General features: G+C 35.8%; 4 protein-coding genes across 4 annotated transcripts; 2 read left to right on the top strand and 2 right to left on the bottom strand.

Annotated features, from left to right (window-relative positions):
- Positions 1-233: 233 nt before the first annotated feature.
- On the bottom strand, positions 234-1,239 carry LOC132615427 (auxin-responsive protein SAUR21-like). The gene has a single exon (XM_060330033.1). It carries the CDS (start codon positions 1,052-1,054, stop codon positions 779-781), a length of 276 nt encoding a protein of 91 aa, XP_060186016.1. The 5' UTR covers positions 1,055-1,239; the 3' UTR covers positions 234-778.
- Positions 1,240-1,540: 301 nt separating this feature from the next.
- On the top strand, positions 1,541-2,537 carry LOC132615424 (auxin-responsive protein SAUR68-like). The gene has a single exon (XM_060330030.1). It carries the CDS (start codon positions 1,865-1,867, stop codon positions 2,306-2,308), a length of 444 nt encoding a protein of 147 aa, XP_060186013.1. The 5' UTR covers positions 1,541-1,864; the 3' UTR covers positions 2,309-2,537.
- A 1,023-nt stretch (positions 2,538-3,560) lies between these two features.
- Positions 3,561-4,240, bottom strand: LOC132615426 (auxin-responsive protein SAUR21-like). Its single transcript, XM_060330032.1, has one exon. It carries the CDS (start codon positions 4,005-4,007, stop codon positions 3,735-3,737), a length of 273 nt encoding a protein of 90 aa, XP_060186015.1. The 5' UTR covers positions 4,008-4,240; the 3' UTR covers positions 3,561-3,734.
- A 307-nt stretch (positions 4,241-4,547) lies between these two features.
- LOC132615425 (auxin-responsive protein SAUR68-like) lies at positions 4,548-5,261 on the top strand. Its single transcript, XM_060330031.1, has one exon. It carries the CDS (start codon positions 4,682-4,684, stop codon positions 5,117-5,119), a length of 438 nt encoding a protein of 145 aa, XP_060186014.1. The 5' UTR covers positions 4,548-4,681; the 3' UTR covers positions 5,120-5,261.
- The last annotated feature ends 17,555 nt before the right edge of the window (positions 5,262-22,816 follow it).

Here is a 22,816-nt window from a genome sequence, read left to right as displayed (position 1 = left end):
ACAACTTTCTTGGATGTTCTAGTTTTGGATCAGTCATAGACTAATTTCATCTTTTCTTAGGCTCCCTGCTTTTGAAGATTTTGTAAGTATTCACGCTACTGCCCGGTGGTGATAAACTAATATTAATGTGTTCCTATATAACAACTTTCTTGGGTGTTCTAGTTTTGGATCAGTTATAGACTAATTTCATCTTTTCTTAGGCTCCCTCCTTTTGAAGATTTTGTAAGTATTCACGCTACTGCCTGCTGGTGATATCATCCTAGTTTTACTCAATATAACCTTAAAGGAGCTTTTCAATAGTGTTAAGAGTGTGTTAAGAGTCTCATATTGGTTGAGGAATAGAAGGGTAGTCTGCTTATATGGACTTAACAATCTTGTCCTAATAAACTAGCTTTTTGGGTTGAGTAAGCCTCAATGTGATATCTTTACAAATAGTAAGTTTCCGAAAAGGTTTCCATGGATAGCATTTCACAGATTCGTAAATGAATTTTGTGACTTCAATAGAAAAAATGATCGTTCAGTTTGAAGCACCACATAATGCAAGTTGTTGCATGCAGGTGCTTACAATGGAATCGTTTTAGCAAATATCATGAAAAAAGGATTAATCAGAACTAGAACTTCCACTATTCATAAATTGATCATGAAATAATTTTCTAGATTCTTGTGTTTCTGAACTATATCTACAGAGGAAGTTGCTCTCTTAATATCCTCTTCTAAAATCTAAGTCCTACTAATTTACAAAATTTCATGTGCTATTAATTTTGCACTATGATATAATTCAAGATCTCAAGCGGGATGTGAGATCAACGAACACATCCTCTTTGCAAGGTATTGTAAGACCACCTATTGGATGATCGAAGCCAAACTCTTCTTCAGCTTGAGTTAACAAGTCTTGAAATAAAGGTTGGCTCAAGTATGATATTGGCACTACAAATCGCTTTTTCTGGCTCTCTCCTACGTATACTGCACAAGGACCTTTGGGAACACCTCCAGAATTTGAAAACCTCCACAAGATTCTAGTACCTTGAATAAGGGGACTTGTTTTGATACCCATAGTGAGATACTTTGTAACTTCAAATGATGACTTAAAAGAAAGAATGAAGGATTTAATTTCTGGTAAATACACAGCAAGTGAAAGTTTGTTTGCATGTCCGGAGACTTGTGTTTTCCTTAAAATGCTTTCTATGTATGTCAGACTGTCAGTTTCAAATCCAAATTTAGAGGTGAAGAGAATTTGGTGGCCACTGGTGAGAGACAACTGCACATGAAGTCTCACATGGTTTTCCTTACCATGTTATTGTCAAGAATTCAGACCAGAACTTTGTTGAAGAACAACACTAGGCCCCACTTTTATTTTAAGAACAACCTTAAAATGTAATCCACAAGAATTGATGAAATTGATGACTTAGTCTTGGTCCACTTGGTTTACAGATATGGTAACAGAGAATCTGTGAAAATTTGCCAAATAGGCATAACAACAGCCAAGATGGAAATCTAAAGGTGACATATCTACACGACAAAGAAGAGAGTAGAACGTGGTTTTGCTTCTTACCAGCAAGTGTTCATTTAATGGTTTCAAATTATTGGCATTGGTGAGAAGTACCAAGTGAAGAAAGGAAGAAACTTATCATCTTTTATTTTCAAACTAGCTTCATCCACAAATTTTAGGCCCATATCAACATGGCCAACAGGCATTGGCACATGGCTTTGCCTTTTGTTAGTAACAAGAACTTCAGCACCATATTGTATATAATCTCTCTTCCATGAGCCATTTCATCATCAAGGACAAGCATTATCAGTTCAGCCATCAAAGGTCTCTAAATTTCTTGTTTACATTCTTGTTTCCAATCTTCGAAAACAAAAAATGGCAATGCTCAGCACCAAGAAACTCATCAAGATGGCCAGGAGATGGCAGAAGTTTGTGGCCAAGCAGAGGAAGAGGATTTCATTTCCAAGAAGTGGCAGTGATGCAGACAGTTGTAGTACATCCTCATCCTCTATAGTTGAAAAAGGCCATTTTGTAGCATATACAATTGATCAAAGGCGCTTCATGATTCCCTTGGCTTATCTTGAAAATGAGATCATTAGGGAACTTCTAAACATATCTGAAGAAGAGCTTGGGCTGCCAAGTGGTGGTCCTATTACATTACCCTGTGATTCCGCCTTCATGGACTACATTATTTCACTAATCAAGAAAGGTGTAGCTGCTGGAGATCTTCACAAAGCATTGCTCCTATCAATTCCTTCATGCTGTTCAACATCTTATTTGCACCAAGAAAGTGGAACTCAACAGATTCTTGTTTATTGAGTCAAGTTCAACATCCTTTTTGTACATGCTAGCTCAAAAATAGTTCTTACAGACAGCGGAGATTGAAGAGTACACTTGTAAAGCTCATCACGCAGATTGAATATTATGTAATCAGAAATTTACCATATTCATGTCTTGCACTTTGGTTATGAGAAGTCCTAACAATCTAATCTTGGATTGGTATCTTTTATGTATAAACATCTCTTTGTGCATAAGAATTTTTTCCTTACTGCGGCACCTAAATGAAATGAAAGTTTGACACTAAAGAGATCAATCAATCAACTATGCCTCAAACTCTTAATTGTTTAGCGTCAATTATATGAATCATCCTTATCCATTATGTACGTTCTAATCAGGTCATTCATTCCAATATTAAAAAAGGGCTGTCTTTAAAGTCAAATTAGGACTTGTCTAGAACTAGTAAATTCTCTAAATGTCACTTCTATCCAAATTCCCAAACACAGACATAATTTAGTCCTGACTAATCTGTATTACATGGATAGATCCTTTGCATCCATTTTTTTATGTTCACAGTTAAGTTTGTATTGCTTGGCTCCATAAGATTGTTAATATTTTGAGCACTTTGTTTCCATATTTGGTTTAATTTGTCCTTCTTACTACCATCCATCATCTTACTGTTGCACCTATGGATCTGTGCATCTGAAGGTCCCTGTAGGATATGGTGGATAATACCAGACGACCTTCCTCTTATTATCATCTCATCTATATTTACGCTACATGCATCCAATTTAAGGTTCGATCTCTAATAGTTGTACTATAACAACTATGCCTTATTCCCAAACGAGTTAGGGTTTTCTCCATTTGAACTCATCCCGTGCCAACATTATACCAAATAAAAGTAAAATTAAAAGAATATTAGAAGTTCTCTACATCTTTGTTGGCATTAGTGTCTGACCTGTAATAAGAAGTTCAAAATAAATGGGACAAGCTGAAATTAGCGATTTAGCCGTATGTACATTAATTTCTTTCTTCGGAAATAGATTCTAGGAATAAATAAGTTAAAAAGTAGCTTCTATCAAGCTTATGTTAGCATAACAATATCATTTAACTATGTAATTCCTTGTTGCTTATCACTAATATTATTCTTATTCCGCTAAATGACACTTTCTTGGATGTGCTACACTGCACCGCAACTGTTGGATGCAATCATGCAGGTGCTTAATTACTCTGTCATGCAGAAAAATTCTAGAACAAAAATCGGAAATCTTAAGCAAATATTATCAAAAGAGGATTAATCAGAACTAGAACATCTTCTATTCATAAATTGATCAGGAAACTTTTTCCCTCATAGATTCTTGTGTTTCAACGATACAGTGTACTTGCCTCTCTTGACCTCTCCTTGTCATTTATAACTCCTACTTTTTACAAAATTTCATTTGGTGAAGAATTTGCACTATGATACTACTTATGTTCTTCTTAAGCGGGAAGTAAGATCAATGAACACGTCCTCTTTGCAAGGTATCGTGAGACCGCCCATTGGATGATCAAATCCAAACTCTTCTTCAGCTTGAGCTAACAAGTTTTGAAATAAAGGATGGCTCAAGTATGATACTGGCACGACGAATCTCTTCTTCTGGCTCTGTCCTACATATACCGCACAATGACCTTTTGGAACACCTGTTGAAGACCTCCTTAGAATTCTATTAGCCTGAATAAATGGAGTCACTTTGATACCCATTGTCTCAAGGGATACTTGTAAGTCTAAGTTATGAAGTAAAAGAAAGATTAAGAATTTTGAGAATTGCAAGGAAAAATGAAAGTTATTTGAATGTTTTGATACTTATTCTTTGCTCAAATGCTTTGTGTCTGAGTATATATAGGTAAATGGCAAGTTTCATGCCCAACCGTTTCACGGTGATGGAGGACTTTGATGGCCACTGGTGAGAGACATTAGCACATGAAATTTCACATGGTTTTGCCTACTCTATTATTGTCAAAGAATTCACACCATAATTTTTGTGGAAAACCAACAGTTAGACCCCACTGCTTCTCATAATTTGGCACATAAAACACTCTAATAATAAAAGCCACAAGAATGGATGAAGTTGATTATCCAGTCTTGGTTTAAAGATATGGTGACAGAGAATTGAATAAATTCATCAACCTCTTTGCTTAAAACTAGACAACCAGCCATGTCCACAATTCAATAGGTCCCCTACTAAACAAAAGCACATGATTCTGCCTACTTATCACAGGTTGGCAACTTTAGCTACAATACAAATCCATTATCTAGCCTCAACTATAAATCTACTGCTGCCATAAGCTATTTTGATCATCAAGCAGATAGCAATTACTAATACCTTTTAAAAGATCAAACAACCTTTTTCTTTCCTATATTCCAAAGTAAACAATATGGTAAGTGCTAAGAGACTCATCAAGATGGCAAGGAAATGGCAGGAGTTTGCCGCCAAGCAGAGAAAGAGAATTTCACTTCCAAGAAATAGTAATGATGAAGACAGCTTCAGTATACCATCCTCTGTCGTTGAGAAAGGCCATTTTGTAGTATATACAGCTGATCAAAAGCGCTTTGTGATTCCGTTGGCTTATCTTGAAAATGAAATCATTAGGGAACTCTTAAACATATCTGAAGAAGAGTTTGGGCTGCCAAGTGGTGGCCCTATTATATTACCCTGCGATTCGATCTTCATGGACTACATAATTTCACTAATCAAGAAAGGCATAGCTGCAGGAGATCTTCATAAAGCGTTGCTTCTTTCAATTCCTTCATGTTGCTGTTCAACATCTTCTTTACACCAAGAAAGGGGAAACCAGCAGCTACTTGTCTATTAAGTCATGTCATTTTTTTTTTTTAATTAATGGTAGCTCAAAATAGTTTAGTAGGCCAAGAATAGAACAGAAATGTAAGTGCATCATACAAACTGAATATAATTTTATCAGAAAATTTATCAGACTCGTGGCGTTCAATTTTCAATGTGGTCATTATAGAAGTCCAAAACAATATCATCTTGGATTAGTAGTTATGTATAAATGCTACTTACGTTTAGCACGTGCAATCTAGCTACTTACTGCAGTGCCTCCTTGATCGGAATAAGGATATTGATAAATCAAACTATTACCATCCCAAATTGTCTGGAGTTCGCTATATAGTCTCATTATCCATTCTGTTCTATTCGAATCCATTCATTAGTCATTACAATACTGGATTATTTGTCTTCTAAGGAAAAATATATAAGAGTTCTAAAGTTATGCATTTCTCTAATAACCAGTTTCATTTTTCAATTCACATCCGTTTAACTTTGAAGATTAATTTAATAAATTGATTTTGCACTTAATGTATATTTACCTCTTTGTACATAAATATTGTTGGAATAGTGTCACGACCCAGCCCCGTCGGCCGCGACTGGCGCCCTACTTGGGCACCCAAACGGACATACAAACTAAATCATCATAGCAAAGCTTAACACGGATTTCATATTCATCATTTTTAAACAGAGTTGAGAACGAATATTATATTGCGCGTACAAAACATCATATCAGAATCAGAAGAGGCGGCGGAATATACATCGCCGAACATATGCACATATATCAAAAAGCCGGCAAGGCTATCAAATGTATCAAAAGCCGACAAGGCTATCAAATGGTACAACGCCCCAAAACACATATACAAATGTACGCCGACAAGGCTGCCATATACATATACAAAATGCAAGCCGACGAGGCTGCCATAGTGAATAGGGACATATACACACATTTGTACAGAAGCAGACACACACCCACAATTACGTCTACAGACCTCTAAATAGACAAACCGAATCATATGGCGGGACAGGGCCCATGTTACACTCCATAATAATTCGTGCTACTTGAAGTAAGACAATAAAGAATGAGTTAAGAAGGTTTAAGAAAAGTTAATCGAGTTAGTAAGAATATCGTTATATATATGGTTGCCTTAAGTATCCCGAGTTGACATGGTAACCTAAAAGATTTGAAATCGCGTTATGAGTATGTATATGAGGTAATGTGATTGACCTTTTAAAGTATTTGAGGTTATTAGTAATGATATAGAAGATGGACAAAAGATATGAATATACTTTCGCGATTGGAGTTTCGTCAAAGCTTGTGAGTTCTCTAGTTATGTTTAAGGTTATTGTGATTCTCCGTGTCACGACCCAACCCCGTAGGCCGTGACTAGTGCCCGATCTGGGCACCCGAACCCATCTATCAAATATTATCTCAAATTCTATCAACTCATTCTAGTATATGGCGGAAGCCGACAAGACTTTATTTCAAATTTAGGTAATTTCCAGAAAAATTTCGGCAGAATTTCCTCTGTTTTACAGACTATCCAAAATAACCCTGTACACAGCAAACACCAACAAAGGCCACACAGGGCTAGCAAAGCAACGTATAAATATATGCGGACCGGCCGCCTCGGCGTATGGGATCGCCCAAACAACATATACACCTATCCATACAGAAAGACCCTAACCCACAAACATGTCCACAGACCTCTAAACAGACCGACAGAATCATATGACGGGACAGGGCCCCGCCGTACCCATGAACGAATATATACAAATGCACTAATAAATATATATACCAAAAGTATAAGCTCCGGAAAGAGAGGAGCACTCCGAATAGCAGAAAGGGTGTCCTAAACAGGTGGATCACCAGGCTGTGCGTCCGTACCTGCGGGCATGAAACGCAGCCCCCGGAGAAGGGGGTCAGTACGAAATAAATCTGAACAATAATCGAATCAGATATATAGAAAATAATACATATAAAAAAAAATATCAAAATGTTTATTTCCAAAGTATAAATTATGCATAGGGCACAGGAAAATGTGGTCGCCCGCCTGTCGATGGCGCCACAACACAGCATAACACCAGAAAGTTTCAAATCTCCGAATCCCCGTCACACATCACAACACAGCATAACGCCAAACACAGCATAACGCCAAACATAAGTGGAACCCGGCCCTCGAGCGAGGAGCACGGTGAACCATAATCACAGCATAACACCGGAATGTATCACAAAGCGCACGACAACAGAACCGGCCCAGGAACCGGTGAACGATATCACAGTAGGCACGAGCGGAGTAGTGAGGAATCATATGCATAAAATCATTATTATAAATCTGAAGGATAAGTAAAATAGTCATATTCGAAATCGGAATAATAATTATCACTTTTTGTTTCAAAGTTGTCGAATTTCAAAAAGGGCGTCACGGGACCCACGGACGAGTATAGACCCGAACTGAGCCCGCCTATGAAAAACATACTCATTTTATATCATACAAACTCCTACGAAAATTTCAAAGCAATCCGAGCTTTTCTGAGGAAATTATGGGCGTTTGAAGTTTTGGAATCGCTAAAGAATGAACTTTAAAACAAAAATCAGCTTTCATGTAATCTTTACAAATTATGGATTCCAAGAACATAAGGATCAATGTTTTGCCATGACAAGGCAAGGATGCCAAAGAACAAATGCGATTCATAAGCATGCTCGGATTGTGAGAATAGAGTTTCCTCGAGGCTTATATCATAGCCTATTTTAACTAAGGCATGCCGAAGAAGGAAGAATACTTTACATACCTCAAACGCTCTTCAATACGATCCAAACTCAAGCTAAATCCAACCTATGATTCAGGCTGCCCACGATCTATAAACAAGCCATAAAATGCCAAACATTAGCTAAAGACTCTTTGGGCATTAAATTCCAATTTCGCCCTTAATTCTACAGAAATTTGGGCAGCATTTCCCCTGTAAATAGGCTACCCCGAGAATTTAACTCGGTCGTATCAATCAACAACCAACCTAACAACATTAATAATCAATCCGAAAGGTAATACAACAATAATAGCTCTCTTTTCCATCATTCATCAACTTTCATAAATTCAATTCGACGACTTACCTTCAAGCCAAAATCGACGCTTATACGCTCACATACTAACCCGAACCCATACCAAAACATTTCAAGACATTCTAAGCAATTTATACAATTTTTCCAACAATCCATAAATTTTCCCAAGCTACCCGAAACAGCCCCTAACCGAGACAGCCCCCCTAACTTTTTCTTCATTTCCAAATCATGGTTCGTATCTACAATTTACATTCTAACAATGCTATTTTCATCAATACACAATTTACATTAAATGTACAACAACTTCCAAATCAGTCCACAATATTTACAACATCAATTTGAGTCAATAAACTTTCATTTCCAACATAGAATTCATGGCGACGACGGCTAAACAATAAGCGATACTAATTCAATTCTTGGCACATAAGGTGACCCATTTTCGGCTAACACTACACATATACATATATGGATGATTCTCAATTGTTCTTCACCTTACAATGATCATAATCAACTAACTAGGCATTAATTCATAATTTCAATCACAACACAACAACACCCATTTACACGGCTCAAGCTCCACATACACAACTCACCTCCAACATTTCATATTTCATGATTTTCCTCCATTATAACATACTACAAGATACAAACAACCTTTATAACACAAAAGCAAGATCAACTCTTACCTATCCTCTTCAATTCCACAAAATGCTAGGGTTTCCAATGGATGAAAAATAATGGGTTGATCGCTCCAACGACACTTCCACGTTACTTAGGAACCTCAATATAGTGGGTTTACATCAACGGAAAAATTTTGGAAGACAAGAAATGGGAGTTGATTTTCTCCCTTGTTGGCCGAGAGCCTCAAGGGGGTTTTTCAGCTTTGCCCTTTTTTTTTCAAGTGTGGGGAATGAAGTAAATGAAGTGGAAAGAAAATGTGGTCATCTTTTAATACTTAGGTGAATTGTACACTTGCCCCTTGGCCCACACTAATGTGTTGTCCCAATTAAAATTGAACACCATTTGTGTGGGCCAACCATGGAAATTGTGGATGATTTTTATCTTCCAATTTTTCTCACTTTTGGTCCCGAATTTTCCTAATTGTTCCATACCAATAAATTCATGCACAACTTATATCTCAAAATAAAATCGAAGGTTAAGAATCCCGACTTTGTATTCCAAAATAATTTTGTCCTTAGCTTATCATAAATAAATCCGGATTATTCCACTGTACAAAAATACGGGTTCTAACAATATGAGTGTGTATATGCATGTATAAAAGGTCACATGAGGTTGGAATAGGACTAGAAGTTAAACGAAATGAATCTGAACAACTTCAGAAAAATCTCAGACCAGATTTTTAGCCCATATTGTTGGAGGCATATCTCCTAGTATATGAGGAGTTTTAAGGTGTTTCAAAAGCCTAAAATTAAGTTCATCGAGTATAGTTTTCAACTCAACAAACCTCACGTCAAAATGATATCGGAATAAGGAAATATGGACGATGAAAGTTGGGCTGGCGAGGCAGAAACTTGAGACCCGATCCAAGCACTCATATTTTGGCCCATGAGTATGTTTCGGCCCATGAGGCCCATTAACGTTAAAATATATAGTAGATTCATTTGAGGGCTGATCATTTTCAGCTCATATCCTCCAAAACATTAGAGAGAGAGCTTCTAGGCTAAGGAAGCCATTTTGATTAAAATCCGAGCTCCGAATCCCGAAGCTCATGAAGAGAAAAACGTTGTACGTTGGGTTGCCTTCAATTTGAGATAAATATTGGTCTTGGGGGATGAAATTTTCGTGGTGGAGCTTGTTGACACCCAATTTTGTCCCTCTCCTATTTAATTTACCCGGGGTTTCTAAATTTACTGACGAGCTAAATACTTTATTTTCACTACTATTATTTTCGCTACTTTTATTTTTTAACATTATAAGTATTACTTTATCACAGATTTTAAACGGTTAGTCATCGTTTCATTTTCGGGTTAGGAATCGTTAAATTAATTACAAGACAACACTTTGCAAAATCTTTATTTTTTTTCTTCTACATATTAATTATTAATTACATAATATATATTATACCAGTTAGAATCCCAAAACAAATATAATTAAATAGCGGAGGAAGGACCAATATTTTTCAGCCAAATTAATGGCCCAAAATACAAATATAATATCATTTCCCTACCCAAATAATCACCCCACATTTTAATACCCAACCCACATTTATATCAGCCCATATTTAAATTAAACGGACCAGCCCACTACCATTTTTTAGTCCAGCCCATACCCTTGCCCAACCCGATCCACTTCTTTTCCTCTTCTCCTTTACCCTAAACCTAATCCCATTTTCCGCCTCCCTCTCCTTCTTGACCCTCATCTCTCTTTCTTTCTTTTCTCCTTCTTTTCCGCCTCATCTCCCTCGTCTCCCTCACCCCACTGCCGCCGCTCCTCTTCCCTTTTCCCCACACACGCTCCCCTCCACTCACTCACCCGACATCACTCCTCTCTCATACACTCATCTTTCCCTCCTTTTAAACCCTATAAATGTTTGTTCTTGAATGGTAAAAAGGGGAGGTGGAGATGGACCCGAAAATCCCATAGTTTCTTGACATCAATTGAAATACCAAACATTTTATGTCGTTAGCTTTGTTATCTTTCCGAATTCGAATACGTAAAAACTCGGAGATCTTTTCCGTGGGATTTTTGGTGATCTTTAACTTACCCCCTAAATTTTATACGATCGGAAAATTACTTCATTTGTTTCTTGAATATTTTCTCTTACATAATTTTTCTGTCCCATTTTGATTTGGGACTTGAATCCGTTCGGGAAGATACGAATCCCTACCCTCTGCTCTTAATGTTCGATTCAATTCATCAAAAAAAAGAATACAAAACTTTAGTTTGCAAAACCCTCAATACTGTCCTTCGAACTCAGTTGACTCAAGGTTCGGGTCTATTCGTAATGAGAGCGTAGATTCGACGACTTCGACACCCCAGTTCATTGCACACAAAAAAGGTGAACCCCGATACCCTTATTGATTTAGTCTTTAATTTCTGCTTTAGTTAAAATCTTAGCTTATTTCTGTCATTTTTATGGTAATTATGTAATTTCTTTGTTGTTCAATTATTTGTTTGATGTTTGGGAATCTGTTAGGATAGGATATTAATTGCTAAAAATGAATTCGAACGACGTTTACTATAGTTTAGATGTTTAGACTGAATTTCTAGGACTTAGAACCTATCTAGAGCAGAATATACATAGGATATACAGTGGTCGTCAAGGTAAGAGGAAGATATACATTCGATATACATCTGATATACACACCACTGTGTGTATATCTTAGGTATATTACGTATATGAATTAGAACAGGCCAGCATTGTCTCTCTTTTACTCTATTTTGTTCAAATAATATGCCTTGATATAAATATAATCCGCTTGGTTTAGATACGATGAAATGATTTATGATATGACAATGATAGTTTAAGGTCTGGTTTGTGCCTAAGTGTGGTTTGCACTGCTTTATACTTTTTTTTTTGTTTTTTTTTTTGTGGCTTACTTAAGACTAAACATCTGAGCCTTATGCTTGCCTATGTCCACTTAGCTGTTGGTTGAATCTGTTGTTTGATGGCACATGGATATGTTGTGAATATTCTGTCAGTATTAAGATCATGTGTGTGTGGAAGCAGCTGAGGCCTATCAGATTGCATGAATGTGGAAAGTGATCTAAACTTTCATATAGGGATCAGATTTCAAACACTCCTACTTGTCTTTTCCAAACAAATGAATGACATAATTCAACTTGGTGACACTATATAGTTCTATTGCCTCTCAACCCAATTCACATATGACCACTATATAATCCTAATATTGAACCTGGTTATGTATGACCCTCAGTACCTGGAGGATTTGCTTTTTTGCACTACCATGAATTCTATATTAATAGTGCATTCTCGTTTCGTTTTGCATAGTTATTTCTTTCCACATGGAAATTCTGTGACATTGCATTGCATTTTGGATATCTTCCCTCATCATGAATATCAAACCTTATCTCTGTCCTGTTTTACCCTTTGAATCCTACATTAGTGATTATGGTTTACTATTCTCTCTGTTCTAAATAGGTCCTCATGTACCATTGAGTGAATTTTGCATAACCCCTCCCTTTCAGGCATGCAGTAACTTGTCTATCCTTCTTTCATCTCGGCTGCTGCATATCCATCTTGTCCTGGGCCACTGTTTTCTTCTGATTTAGATTCTTTTCATATGCTCATTGGCTTAAGTATAATAACAGTGTTGTTGTTATGTTTATCTTCTCTTCTATTTCTTTGTTTAAATGTCAGTCTCATCTAGTCCCCAATCCCTCTATTGTCTACACTCAGTTAGGACCAGATTATCACTCGCATGGTTTTGCCTTATTGCTACTGTGTTGGTTTGCTGAATTTAAAAACTCTGTCTGCATTTTAATTACTATCTCAGCATAATCTTTTATAATCTGGAAAGGTTCAGCTAGTTTACTATGCATTATGGCTGTTTGTTGTTTATTCTGTTGCTACTTTGACAGAACAAACACTACATTTTGAGGGGAAATTAGTTGCCTACTGGTTTGTTCTGTAAAAGAATGAACATTACATTCGATAGGTTTGTCCTACATGTGGTCGAAATATCCACCACGTTTAATACAAGTTGTCATCTCTGCTTGGTTTCTTCACTGATGCCTATGTTAAGTTTCAGTAGCCCTTTGGTTGTTTTGTTTGAATTCCCAAATCTGTTGCTATAATTCCTCTTAACCGATATTGACCTTCTATACATCCATACGAATGTGTACATATGAGATATGCATTGAATATATACAATTCATTGGTCGGTGTTGAGCTTGCGTTATATATTTTAGCTTTGTTTTGTTAATCACATACTAATCCTTTTTCCTTTCATTTTTTCTTATGCATGAACATCGCATACGAGCCCAAGCGACTCGTCGTCTTTTCCCGCATTTGGCGTTGGGCTAAAAGCCCAACATAACTTCTCTTGAGTCATCCTACCAGTTTTGTTCGCAGCAGCCTTACTGGGCCGAAGCCCCACAACAAACAGATCACAGCAGCCCAAGAAAGTGGGCTGAGCCCAAGTTATCCACTTAGCTATTTTTTATGTTTGTGTGCATTTTATGCGTATTATGGGACTAACATTTTAGTGCTCGTTTGTTAGTTTAGGTAGACCTTAGTGATATAAGGGATTTTAGTTTAGTAATGGGTAGTCAAACTATCAATTAACTCTACAAGCTTTATTTTCTCCTTTTTACATCAAATGATTTATCATGTTTACAACATTTACTTCTAGGATAACTGATTTTTTTTACTGCCATGACTATATGCTTTTAAGCTAAAGGAATCAAGATTTTCTCTCATTGCCTCAAAACACTTGAAATACATCTTTTGTTAAAACATTAACTTGCAATAACTTTAAAAAATACAGTTTAATTCGCTAGTTGGTGTAATTCATATTCTGAATACATATGAACATTATTCATTCCGTCTCTTTTAGTTTATTTTTAACTAAACTCTTTTATGCAATTGCTATTTTCTACAAGTATTATTTTAAACAACGCTATTATACCTTCGTCAAAACAGCGTTAAAAATACTCTTTTATACAAATTATTATTATTATTATTTTACAAGTTCTATTTTAAATAGCATTCTTACATATCTATTTATGGCTTTAGCCACATTTACAAAACTGCTTTCCTTTTTCTATAATACCATATTTACACTTAGCCTAACTAATCATAAGTCCGGTCGGTTAACCATTGTTAATGGGTCTTAAAGGATGCCTAATACCTTCCCTTTAGACTAATTGAACCCTTACCTAGAATCTTAAGTTTCGCAGACCTTAAACAGAGTTCACTTTAGAAAATAACTTTAATAAACTTTAGGTGTCCTAATTCACCATAAAATAATTAGGTGGCGACTCCTTAAATAAAACAAATACGAAAAAACAGGAATCTCCAATAAGTCGTACTTCTAATTTAACTCTAACGCGGTTAAAATGGGGTGTGACAGAGCTTCTGCTAAGGTATTTATAAAATTCCTTTTATGTTATTAAAGTGTTTATTTAGAGTTTTAACGAATTAGAACGGAGAAAACAGCATTATAAACTCGTTTGTTGTTTTGTTGAAATTTATGGGTTAGGGGCTGTTTTAATTGAAATTGATGGACTGATTTGAATTAATATTTTGGTTGTTGTAATCATGGATTATGTGAGGAGAGTGAAGGAATTTAATGGTTAGAGTTGGAGTTAAATTGTTGTGGGTTGTTGTAAGGATTATAGAGATAATAATGTGGTTTAGTTGCATATGAATAGATGATGTGATGTCGTGTGGCTGCTGTTGTATTTCCCTGAAATTTGCTGAAAAGATTGCATGAAATAAGGTATAAGAAGTGCATATGGGATGCTTGGTGTATTGTAAGTGTTCGTTAGAATTTCGGGCATCGTTATGTTATAGTTTAGGGCTGTTTTGATATGTTGTTGTTCTTGTTGAAATTGTGTGGGCTGATTTGAGACTTATTGTGCGTTTGATGTAATTCGTATATTTGTGAAAATGATATCGTTATATGGTGGATTATTGATACGAATCACGAATTGAAATTGCGAAATGTGGATGGGGGCTGCTCTCGGTTTCTAGGGGCTGTTTTCGGCCACATTGGAGCCAATTATTGGATTGTTGGAAAAATTATGTAAATTGTTTAGAATGTTCTTGAATGTTGTTAGTATGGGTTTGGGTTAGTATTTGAATGTATAAGCGTTGATGTTGGCTTGAAGGTAAGCCATTGATTTGGATATTTGGAAAGTTGTGAATGATGAAAAAGAGAGTTACTATTGCTATATTGCCTTTCGAATTGGTTATCGATGTTGCTAGGTTGGTTATTGTTGTTGTTGTTGTTGATTTTGGATGAGTTAAATTCTCGGGTTGGCCTATTTACAGGGGAAATGCTGCCGAATTTTCTGTAGAATTTAGTGTTAGTTTGAAATGAATTGCTTAAGTGCCTATGGTTAATATTGGATATTCGTTGGCATATTTGTAGACCTTGGGGAGCCCGAGGCGTAGATTGGGATTTACTTTAGATTGGATATCTTGGAGTGCATACGAGGTATGTAAAGCGCAGCCCTTCTTTCTTTTGGCATGCCTTAGTTTTCAATAGGCTACATTACAAGCCTCGAGGAAATTCTAAATTCGAAATCCGAGTACGTTATGATCCTTATATATATTTCTTGGCATTCTTATGTATGTTGTGATGAAGTATGAACCATTATGTCCTCGAAAGCATTGATTTCCAAACTTTGTACAAAAAGTTGTTTTAAAGAATTTCGTAACTACGAAATGCCATATCTTTTGCATAAAGGCTCGGATTGCTCCAATATTTTTATAGGAGTTTGCATGATGTATAATGAGTATATTTTCCATAGGCGGGCCCGACTCAGGTCAATACCCGTCCGTGGGTCCCGCGACTTTCCTTTATGTAATTCGGATGACTTTTGAAAGAATTTGGTATGATTATCATTTCGAATTTCAAGTATGGTCATTTACTTATATTTGAGTCTATGATAATGATTTTATGCATATGGTTACTCATGACTCTGCTCGTGCGTTTTGTTATATCTTTCGCCGGTTCCCGGGCCGGTTCTGTTATCGTGCGCATTTTATTATACTCCGGAGTTATGTTGTGTTTATGGTTCACCGAGCTACTCGCAAAAGAGGGTCGGGTTCCACCTATATTTGGTGTTATGCTGTGTATGGCGTTATGTTGTGATGTGATATGTGACGGGGATACAGAGATTTGAAACCTTTCTGGTGTTATGCTGCGTTATGGCGCCATCGACGGGCGGGCGACCATATTCTTCTGTACCCTATGCATGACTTACATATTTGAAACTAAACATTTTGATATGATTGGATTTGCACTTATGTTCGGCACTTCTGTTTCGTTTATGTCTCAGGTTTGTTTTCTGTATATTCTGCTTTGCATACTCGGTACATATTTCGTACTGACCCCCTTTCTTCGGGGGCTGCGTTTCATGCCCGCAGGTACTGACGCACAGTTTGGTGATCTACCCATTTAGGACACCCTCTTCTGCTGTTTGGAGTGCTCTTCTCATTTCAGAGCACACATTTTGGTATATATTTGTTCGCTATGTATATATGTATTTGTTCAGGGATACGGCGGGGCCCTGTCCCGCCATATGATTCGGTTTGTCTGTTTAGAGGTCTGTAGACGTATTTGTGGGTGTGTGTGCCTACTTCTGTACAGATGTGTTTGTATGACCCTATTCGTTATGGCAGCCTTGTCGGCGTGCACTTTGTATATGTTTTGGGCCGTTGCGCCATCTGTTAGCCTTGTCGGCTTTTGATACATTTGATAGCCTTGTCGGCTTTTGATACATTTGATAGCCTTGCCGGCTTTTTGATATATATATATATGTCCGCATATGGTTGCGTTGAAATGTGTTCGATACAGTTTGATATAGTTTGAGACAGTTTGATATAATTAAAGGCAGCGTGTGATATTTGTGCTGTATGCGCTATTCTGTGTGTGATTCGATTTGGATAAGTGTGTTACGATTTGATATGTTTATCTGTCTGGGTGTCCAAGTAGGGCACCAGTTGCGGCCCACGGGGTTGGGTCGTGACAGCCCAGCCGTACCCCTGAACAAATACATATATACATAGCGAACAAATATATACCAAAATGTATGCTCTGAAATGAGAAGAGCACTCCAAACAGCAGAAGGGGATGTCCTAAACGGAAGGATCACCAAACTGTGCGTCTGTACCTGCGGGCATGAAACGCAGCCCCCCGAAGAAAGGGGGTCAGTACGAAATATGTACTGAGTATGCAAAGCAGAAAATACAGAAACAAATCTGAGGCATAAACGAAATAGTAGTACAGAACATAAGTATAAATCCAACATATCAAAATTTGTTTACTTTCAAAAATATGTAAGTCATGCGTAGGGTACAGAAGAATATAGTCGCCCGCCCGGCAATGGCGCCATAACACAACATAACACCAGAATGTTTCAAATCTCTGTATCCCCGTCACATATCACATCACAACATAACGCCATACACAGCATAACACCAAATATATGTGGAACCCGACCCTCTTTTGCGAGTAGCTCGGAGAACCATAAACACAGCATAACTCCGGAGTATATCAAAGCGCGCACGATAACAGAACCGGCCCGGGAACCGGCGAAAGATATAACAGAACGCACGAGTAGAGTCGTGAGTAGTCATATACTTAAAATCATTATCATGAACTCAAACATAAGTAAAATGATCATACTTGAAAATCGAAATAATAGTCATAACGAATTCTTTCAAAAATTCCCGAATTACATAAAGGAAAATCGCGGGACCCACGGACGGGTATTGACCCGAGTCGGGCCCGCCTATGGAAATCATACTCATTATACATCATGCAAACTTCTATAAAAGTATTGGAACAATCCGAGCCTTTATGTGAAAGATATGGCATTCAAACATTTCGAAATTCTTTAAAGTGAAACCTTTCTATACAAAGTTCGGAAGGCGATTATTTCAAATACATAAAGGTTCATATTTCATCAAACCATACATAAGAGTGCCAAGAATTATATAAGGATCATATCATGCTCGGATTTCAAATTTGGAATTCCCTTAAGGCTCTAATCTAGCCTATGTAAAACTAAGGCATGCCAAAAGAAGGAAGGTTGCTTTACATACCTTTAGCACTTATTCGTGAATCCCTTTCGCCTCGTCGCTCCTTTAGCCTATTTATATAAAGTAATGTTGTCGTTAGTAACTACATTTTCTGGTTCACAATTCCATAGCCCATTTCTTATAGAACATTCCTTTAGTTCATATATTTTCATTTTAAGGCATTCTATTATCTAGAGACTTATCGAAATTCGGGCAACACTTCCCCTATATGTTCGCCTATCCCGAATTTCCAATTGCTCTCCTGTTGACACAGAAATACCAACAACAACATATGGACACAACCATATCTTCAATTCTTTTAATTTAACAAGAACAACAACATATCAAAACAGCCCCAACTACAACATCAACCCCTAGCTATTTTAGAAAATCTAGCCTTAATGACTCAAGATCATATTCTAAATCAGCCCACAAAACTAACAAGAGCTCTAGCATATATCCTAACTTGTGTCGCACAATTTCTTTATCTAACAAGTTGACTAATGACCAAACTAACTCAAGAACATATAGAAAAGATGTAATCTTACCTCAATCACACAAGAAAATCCTTAATCTTAGGATACTTCACCTAGAAGAAAGCTTCAACTTCAACACAAAGTAATCCCGAAATTGCTAAGATTCGGAGGGGACCGAAATTATAATCATGAAATCGACGAAGGAATAAAGCTATACTTGATCTTGGATGGATTTGAGAGAATTTGAGGAAATTTCATAAAAGGAACCTTTATTAGGTTACTACCGCACTACGTTGAAATTTAAAGAAGGAACAAGTTTCTGTAGCACTTCATTAATTTGAAGAGGAGGAGAATCGATTGCTGCTACTGTGAAAATTTTAAAAAAGGAATCAAATACTTGCTGGTACTATTGATTAATTTAAGCAAAAGATATTTTCTGCTGATATCAACGAACTTGAAAGAAGAAAACAAAGGTACTTGCTATTAGTACTAATGAAAAAAAAAATAGGCTGTAGAAGAATATGTTGGTACAATGGTACTTATCCATTAATCCTTTAATATACTACATTTATGTCAATTATATAGACATGACACGTGAATGCACCATGAAACAATTAAAGAATATAAGCCTTATCTCAAGTACTACTATTAAAATATTAATGAATCATGGTACCATATAAAATTAATAAGTACACTAATATTTCATTAAAACATTCATGTAAAAATACATACTTTTTATCAACTTCTAATTTTCCCAGTCTATATAAAAAGTACCAATTTTTGTATCCTTATTTCTCAAAACGGTAGAGAGATGATCTTCTTTTCTTATGAGAAAATAATTTCTATCGTCACAATAAGGAAAATTCCATTTATAAACTTCCTCATATCATGTATATAATTTAAAGCATATTCAAAGGGTAGTAGCAATAATAGTAAGTACTCGAAATCATACTTTTCAATTTTCAATTTGTTTTTTTTTTATTAAAAGGTTTCACTTAAAAGAAAATACCATATCAAGGCTATATATAATAGTTTCGAAACTCGTCAAACTTATGGGTCTTACATATATAACCTCGACGAAATTTATTTTCTTCGATTTGTTTAGCTTCTAATATTTATAACACATCTGTACCATCGCTCCGACCACCTATAATCTTGGGGGGGGGGGGGGGGATAACCTCGTTTCCGTTACCGGTGTCATTTAACTCATACGCTTTCCAACGCATGGAAACGCGGGATGTAACAAATAGGGTCTGATTGTAAGGGCTAAATAGTCTTTGACTTAGAATCTTCCCACTTTTAGTATATTATAATTATGATGATACATACGTAATATTTTTGACCTATCAACAAAGTGGGTATAAATTGCCAGCAAAGGGTGTCAATTCCCTTTGAACTAGTGGTAGAGTAGATTTTTACTATAAAAAAATAATTGCATGAAGAAAACTAAAACGGATTCAACATCTATTATATGTATGCATAAAAAATAATCTTGACCTTATATATGTACTTATTCAGTGTGTTTTTTGGCGAAGGGGTCCTAACTCCTTGGATTATTACATTACTAGAGAAACTTTCCGCACTTCGTGCTGTTTTAAAAGACATGAGCAAGTCATTCTACTCTTCCATATTTAATTATAGCCTCAATTTAATAATCAGAAGACAAATAAAATTAAATATAATGTGAAAAGTGACTTGCTAATATATAGATCAGCAAGAACTTCTACATCAAAAATCTTAAATTGAAATGGGATAAACTTTGACACAAAATAACATTAAAATTGAATATGGGCCTAAAGTCTCTGGATTGTGCCGAATGATTGATATAATATGACTTTGTTAATATGCGGAAAAATGATAAAAGAAATAAAAAGAAAATAACCAATTGACTTATGTAAAAGAATGAAATAGATGTGAATAAACAACCAAAGAGTTTCTCGTATAATAATTTTAAATGACATACGATTTTTTTTAATTATGGGTATTCGTAACTATGGCATACAGCCATACAGTCTTAAAGAACCAATATTACACACTAATTGTACAATGTAATTAATGATTTTGGGATGCAAGATCCTTAAAGTATTTTGGGATTCCGACTGTCATTGTATGCGTTAAAGTCGTCGATATTTTTGTCATTCTGAGATCTCTTCTCCTCATCCTCTAAATCCCCTCTAAATCCCCTTTTGAGGAGCTTTCTCGTATCTATTTTTCTTCTTTCCTTTTTTGTTATCTCTCTCCTTCTTTAGTGTCGTTGTTGCATCTTCCAGCATGAGAGTTCTGTCATTTTTAACATTCTTTAGTAACTTTAGTAACTCTTTCTTCAAATAGTAGTTCGTTTTACCACTTCAAACGTATTTTGAAAAAGACCACACGCCATTCAAAAGAAATGTTTTACTGCAAACTAAAAAGCGCAGTACGTATAACATTTCTTTCAGCTTCTTCCATGGCAGTTGCCTATAAAAATTAACAAAAAACAGTAATAATAACATATTCAGTGTAATCTCATCAAAATCATGAAACGAAATATCATAATAGTGTTATATTCAGAGGCGGATTCAGAATCTAAAGCTTGTGGGTTCCCAGCCAACCGTGTATGTTGTTATTGGGTTCTCAGCTCAAATTTCTTATATATTTGAAAGGTTTCACATTATAAATACAAAGTTCGAATAAAAGTTGTGGGTTCTCGCGAACCCACACCCAGCGGTGTGAATCCGCACCGGCTATATTGTTGTGTCATCAATAACAGAGATTTCACCGACACTATTGTGTCACTTTCTTTTTAGAATCAAGAAATACACGGTTCCAATATTTGCAGAAGATGTAACATAATTTTGTAACAACATATGGGTCTACGGTTGGTAGTCGATGATAACCATTGCAATGCTAATGAAACCAAGTCCAAGTCGAGAGCACTAATTTACTGCCTCATAGCAATACTGTCACTGAGACGTTTTGTTCCTAGTTGAAGAAACGTTTGCAACTGTAGTCGTGTGTCTTTTGAATTAGGACAAGTGAATCTATAATAATACTAAATGAGGGATAAACTGTAAAAACGGTTATTTCTGTAAGGATGTGTCTTCTGATTATTTTTTTTTCAATGAATTTTTAGTAAATGATGAAAAGCATGAGAGAGGAAAACCAAAAAAATGAAAAAATAGATAAATATATTTCCTGATCATAGAGAGCGCCATGTTAACGGGCCTATATTTCTCCTTTATATATATATATATATATATATATATATATATATATATATATATATATGTATATAGATTACATTATCATCATCATAATCATCATAAGAAAAATTATTGTTGTTGTTGATTTTTATTCTTGTAATCGTGGAATTTGAAGCATTGCTTTCAATCAAGAATGACTCATGTTTGATTTAATTTCACTTCAGTTAGACTCTTTCAAGTTAATTTTCATGTCATTCACAGTTGCATGCATGTGCAAGATTTATTTATCTTTACGTATTTATGAGCAAATTATTTATCTTTACGTATTTATGAGCAAAGTTATTTCCCGCATCAAAAGCAAAACTTCTGGTAAATGTACACCCAAATTGAGAATGTTAGAATTTTTCAAATCTCAGGGTTATAAATGGTGGGTAAAATTTAGTTACTTTAATATTGCAAAAAAGAAATCATAATTTATTGCAATAGTAAATAAAAATTAATGAATTTACTGTTCCAATGGATAAAGCTCAGTTACTTGAACGTGAAATTAATTTTTTCCTAATTTTTAGGTAATGAAGAGTCCTATTCAATATTCATGACTATTAAAAACCCTAGCATTAAAATTGAAGCAAATAGAGAAGCAAAAAAATATAACACAAAAGACAAATCGTCAACTGAGAAAAAAACTAGGAAATCAGTACCTCCAATCAAATTTGCAAAGGTATTAGTTTCTAAGTCTGCTCTATGTGTCTGTTGCTTTTTGTTTAGCAAACTTAATACAACCTCCTCACTAACTCGGGGTCGGGGAGGAGTCAGATTTTTCACTGGGGGACTCAAATTATAAAACAGTAAACACAAGAAGAAGCAAAATTTAAATCTATTATATATACCTAAAAAGTAATTGTGACCTTGTATATGAAATGTAGTTTCTCTGTGAGTAGGATTAGGATGAACCCCTTGTGGCCCCAGCCACCATTAGAATTACGGGTTCAGCAGAATCAAGTAGCTTTGACTCAGACTCTGTATTTATATTAAAAATTTATTTAATATGTATACATAATTTATATAGAATCTGAGTAAGCAAAAAAGATTATGGTCCAGAACCCATATTTTAAAAATCTTGGATACGTCTCTGCTCGATCACAACTCTAACCACTATTTTTAAAATTAATTTGTAGGAAATAGAGTTGTGAAGCCACCAAAGCTAATAGATATTGTTGATCATCAAGTGATTTCTGATTTCAGGTTGTTACCATTTTTTTTTGTTGTG

This window comes from Lycium barbarum, chromosome 10 (assembly GCF_019175385.1).
Source record: "Lycium barbarum isolate Lr01 chromosome 10, ASM1917538v2, whole genome shotgun sequence".
NCBI classification, from domain to species: Eukaryota; Viridiplantae; Streptophyta; class Magnoliopsida; order Solanales; family Solanaceae; genus Lycium; species Lycium barbarum.
The sequence above is the reverse complement of the archived record's forward strand: the minus strand, read 5'-3'. Positions and strand labels throughout refer to the sequence as shown.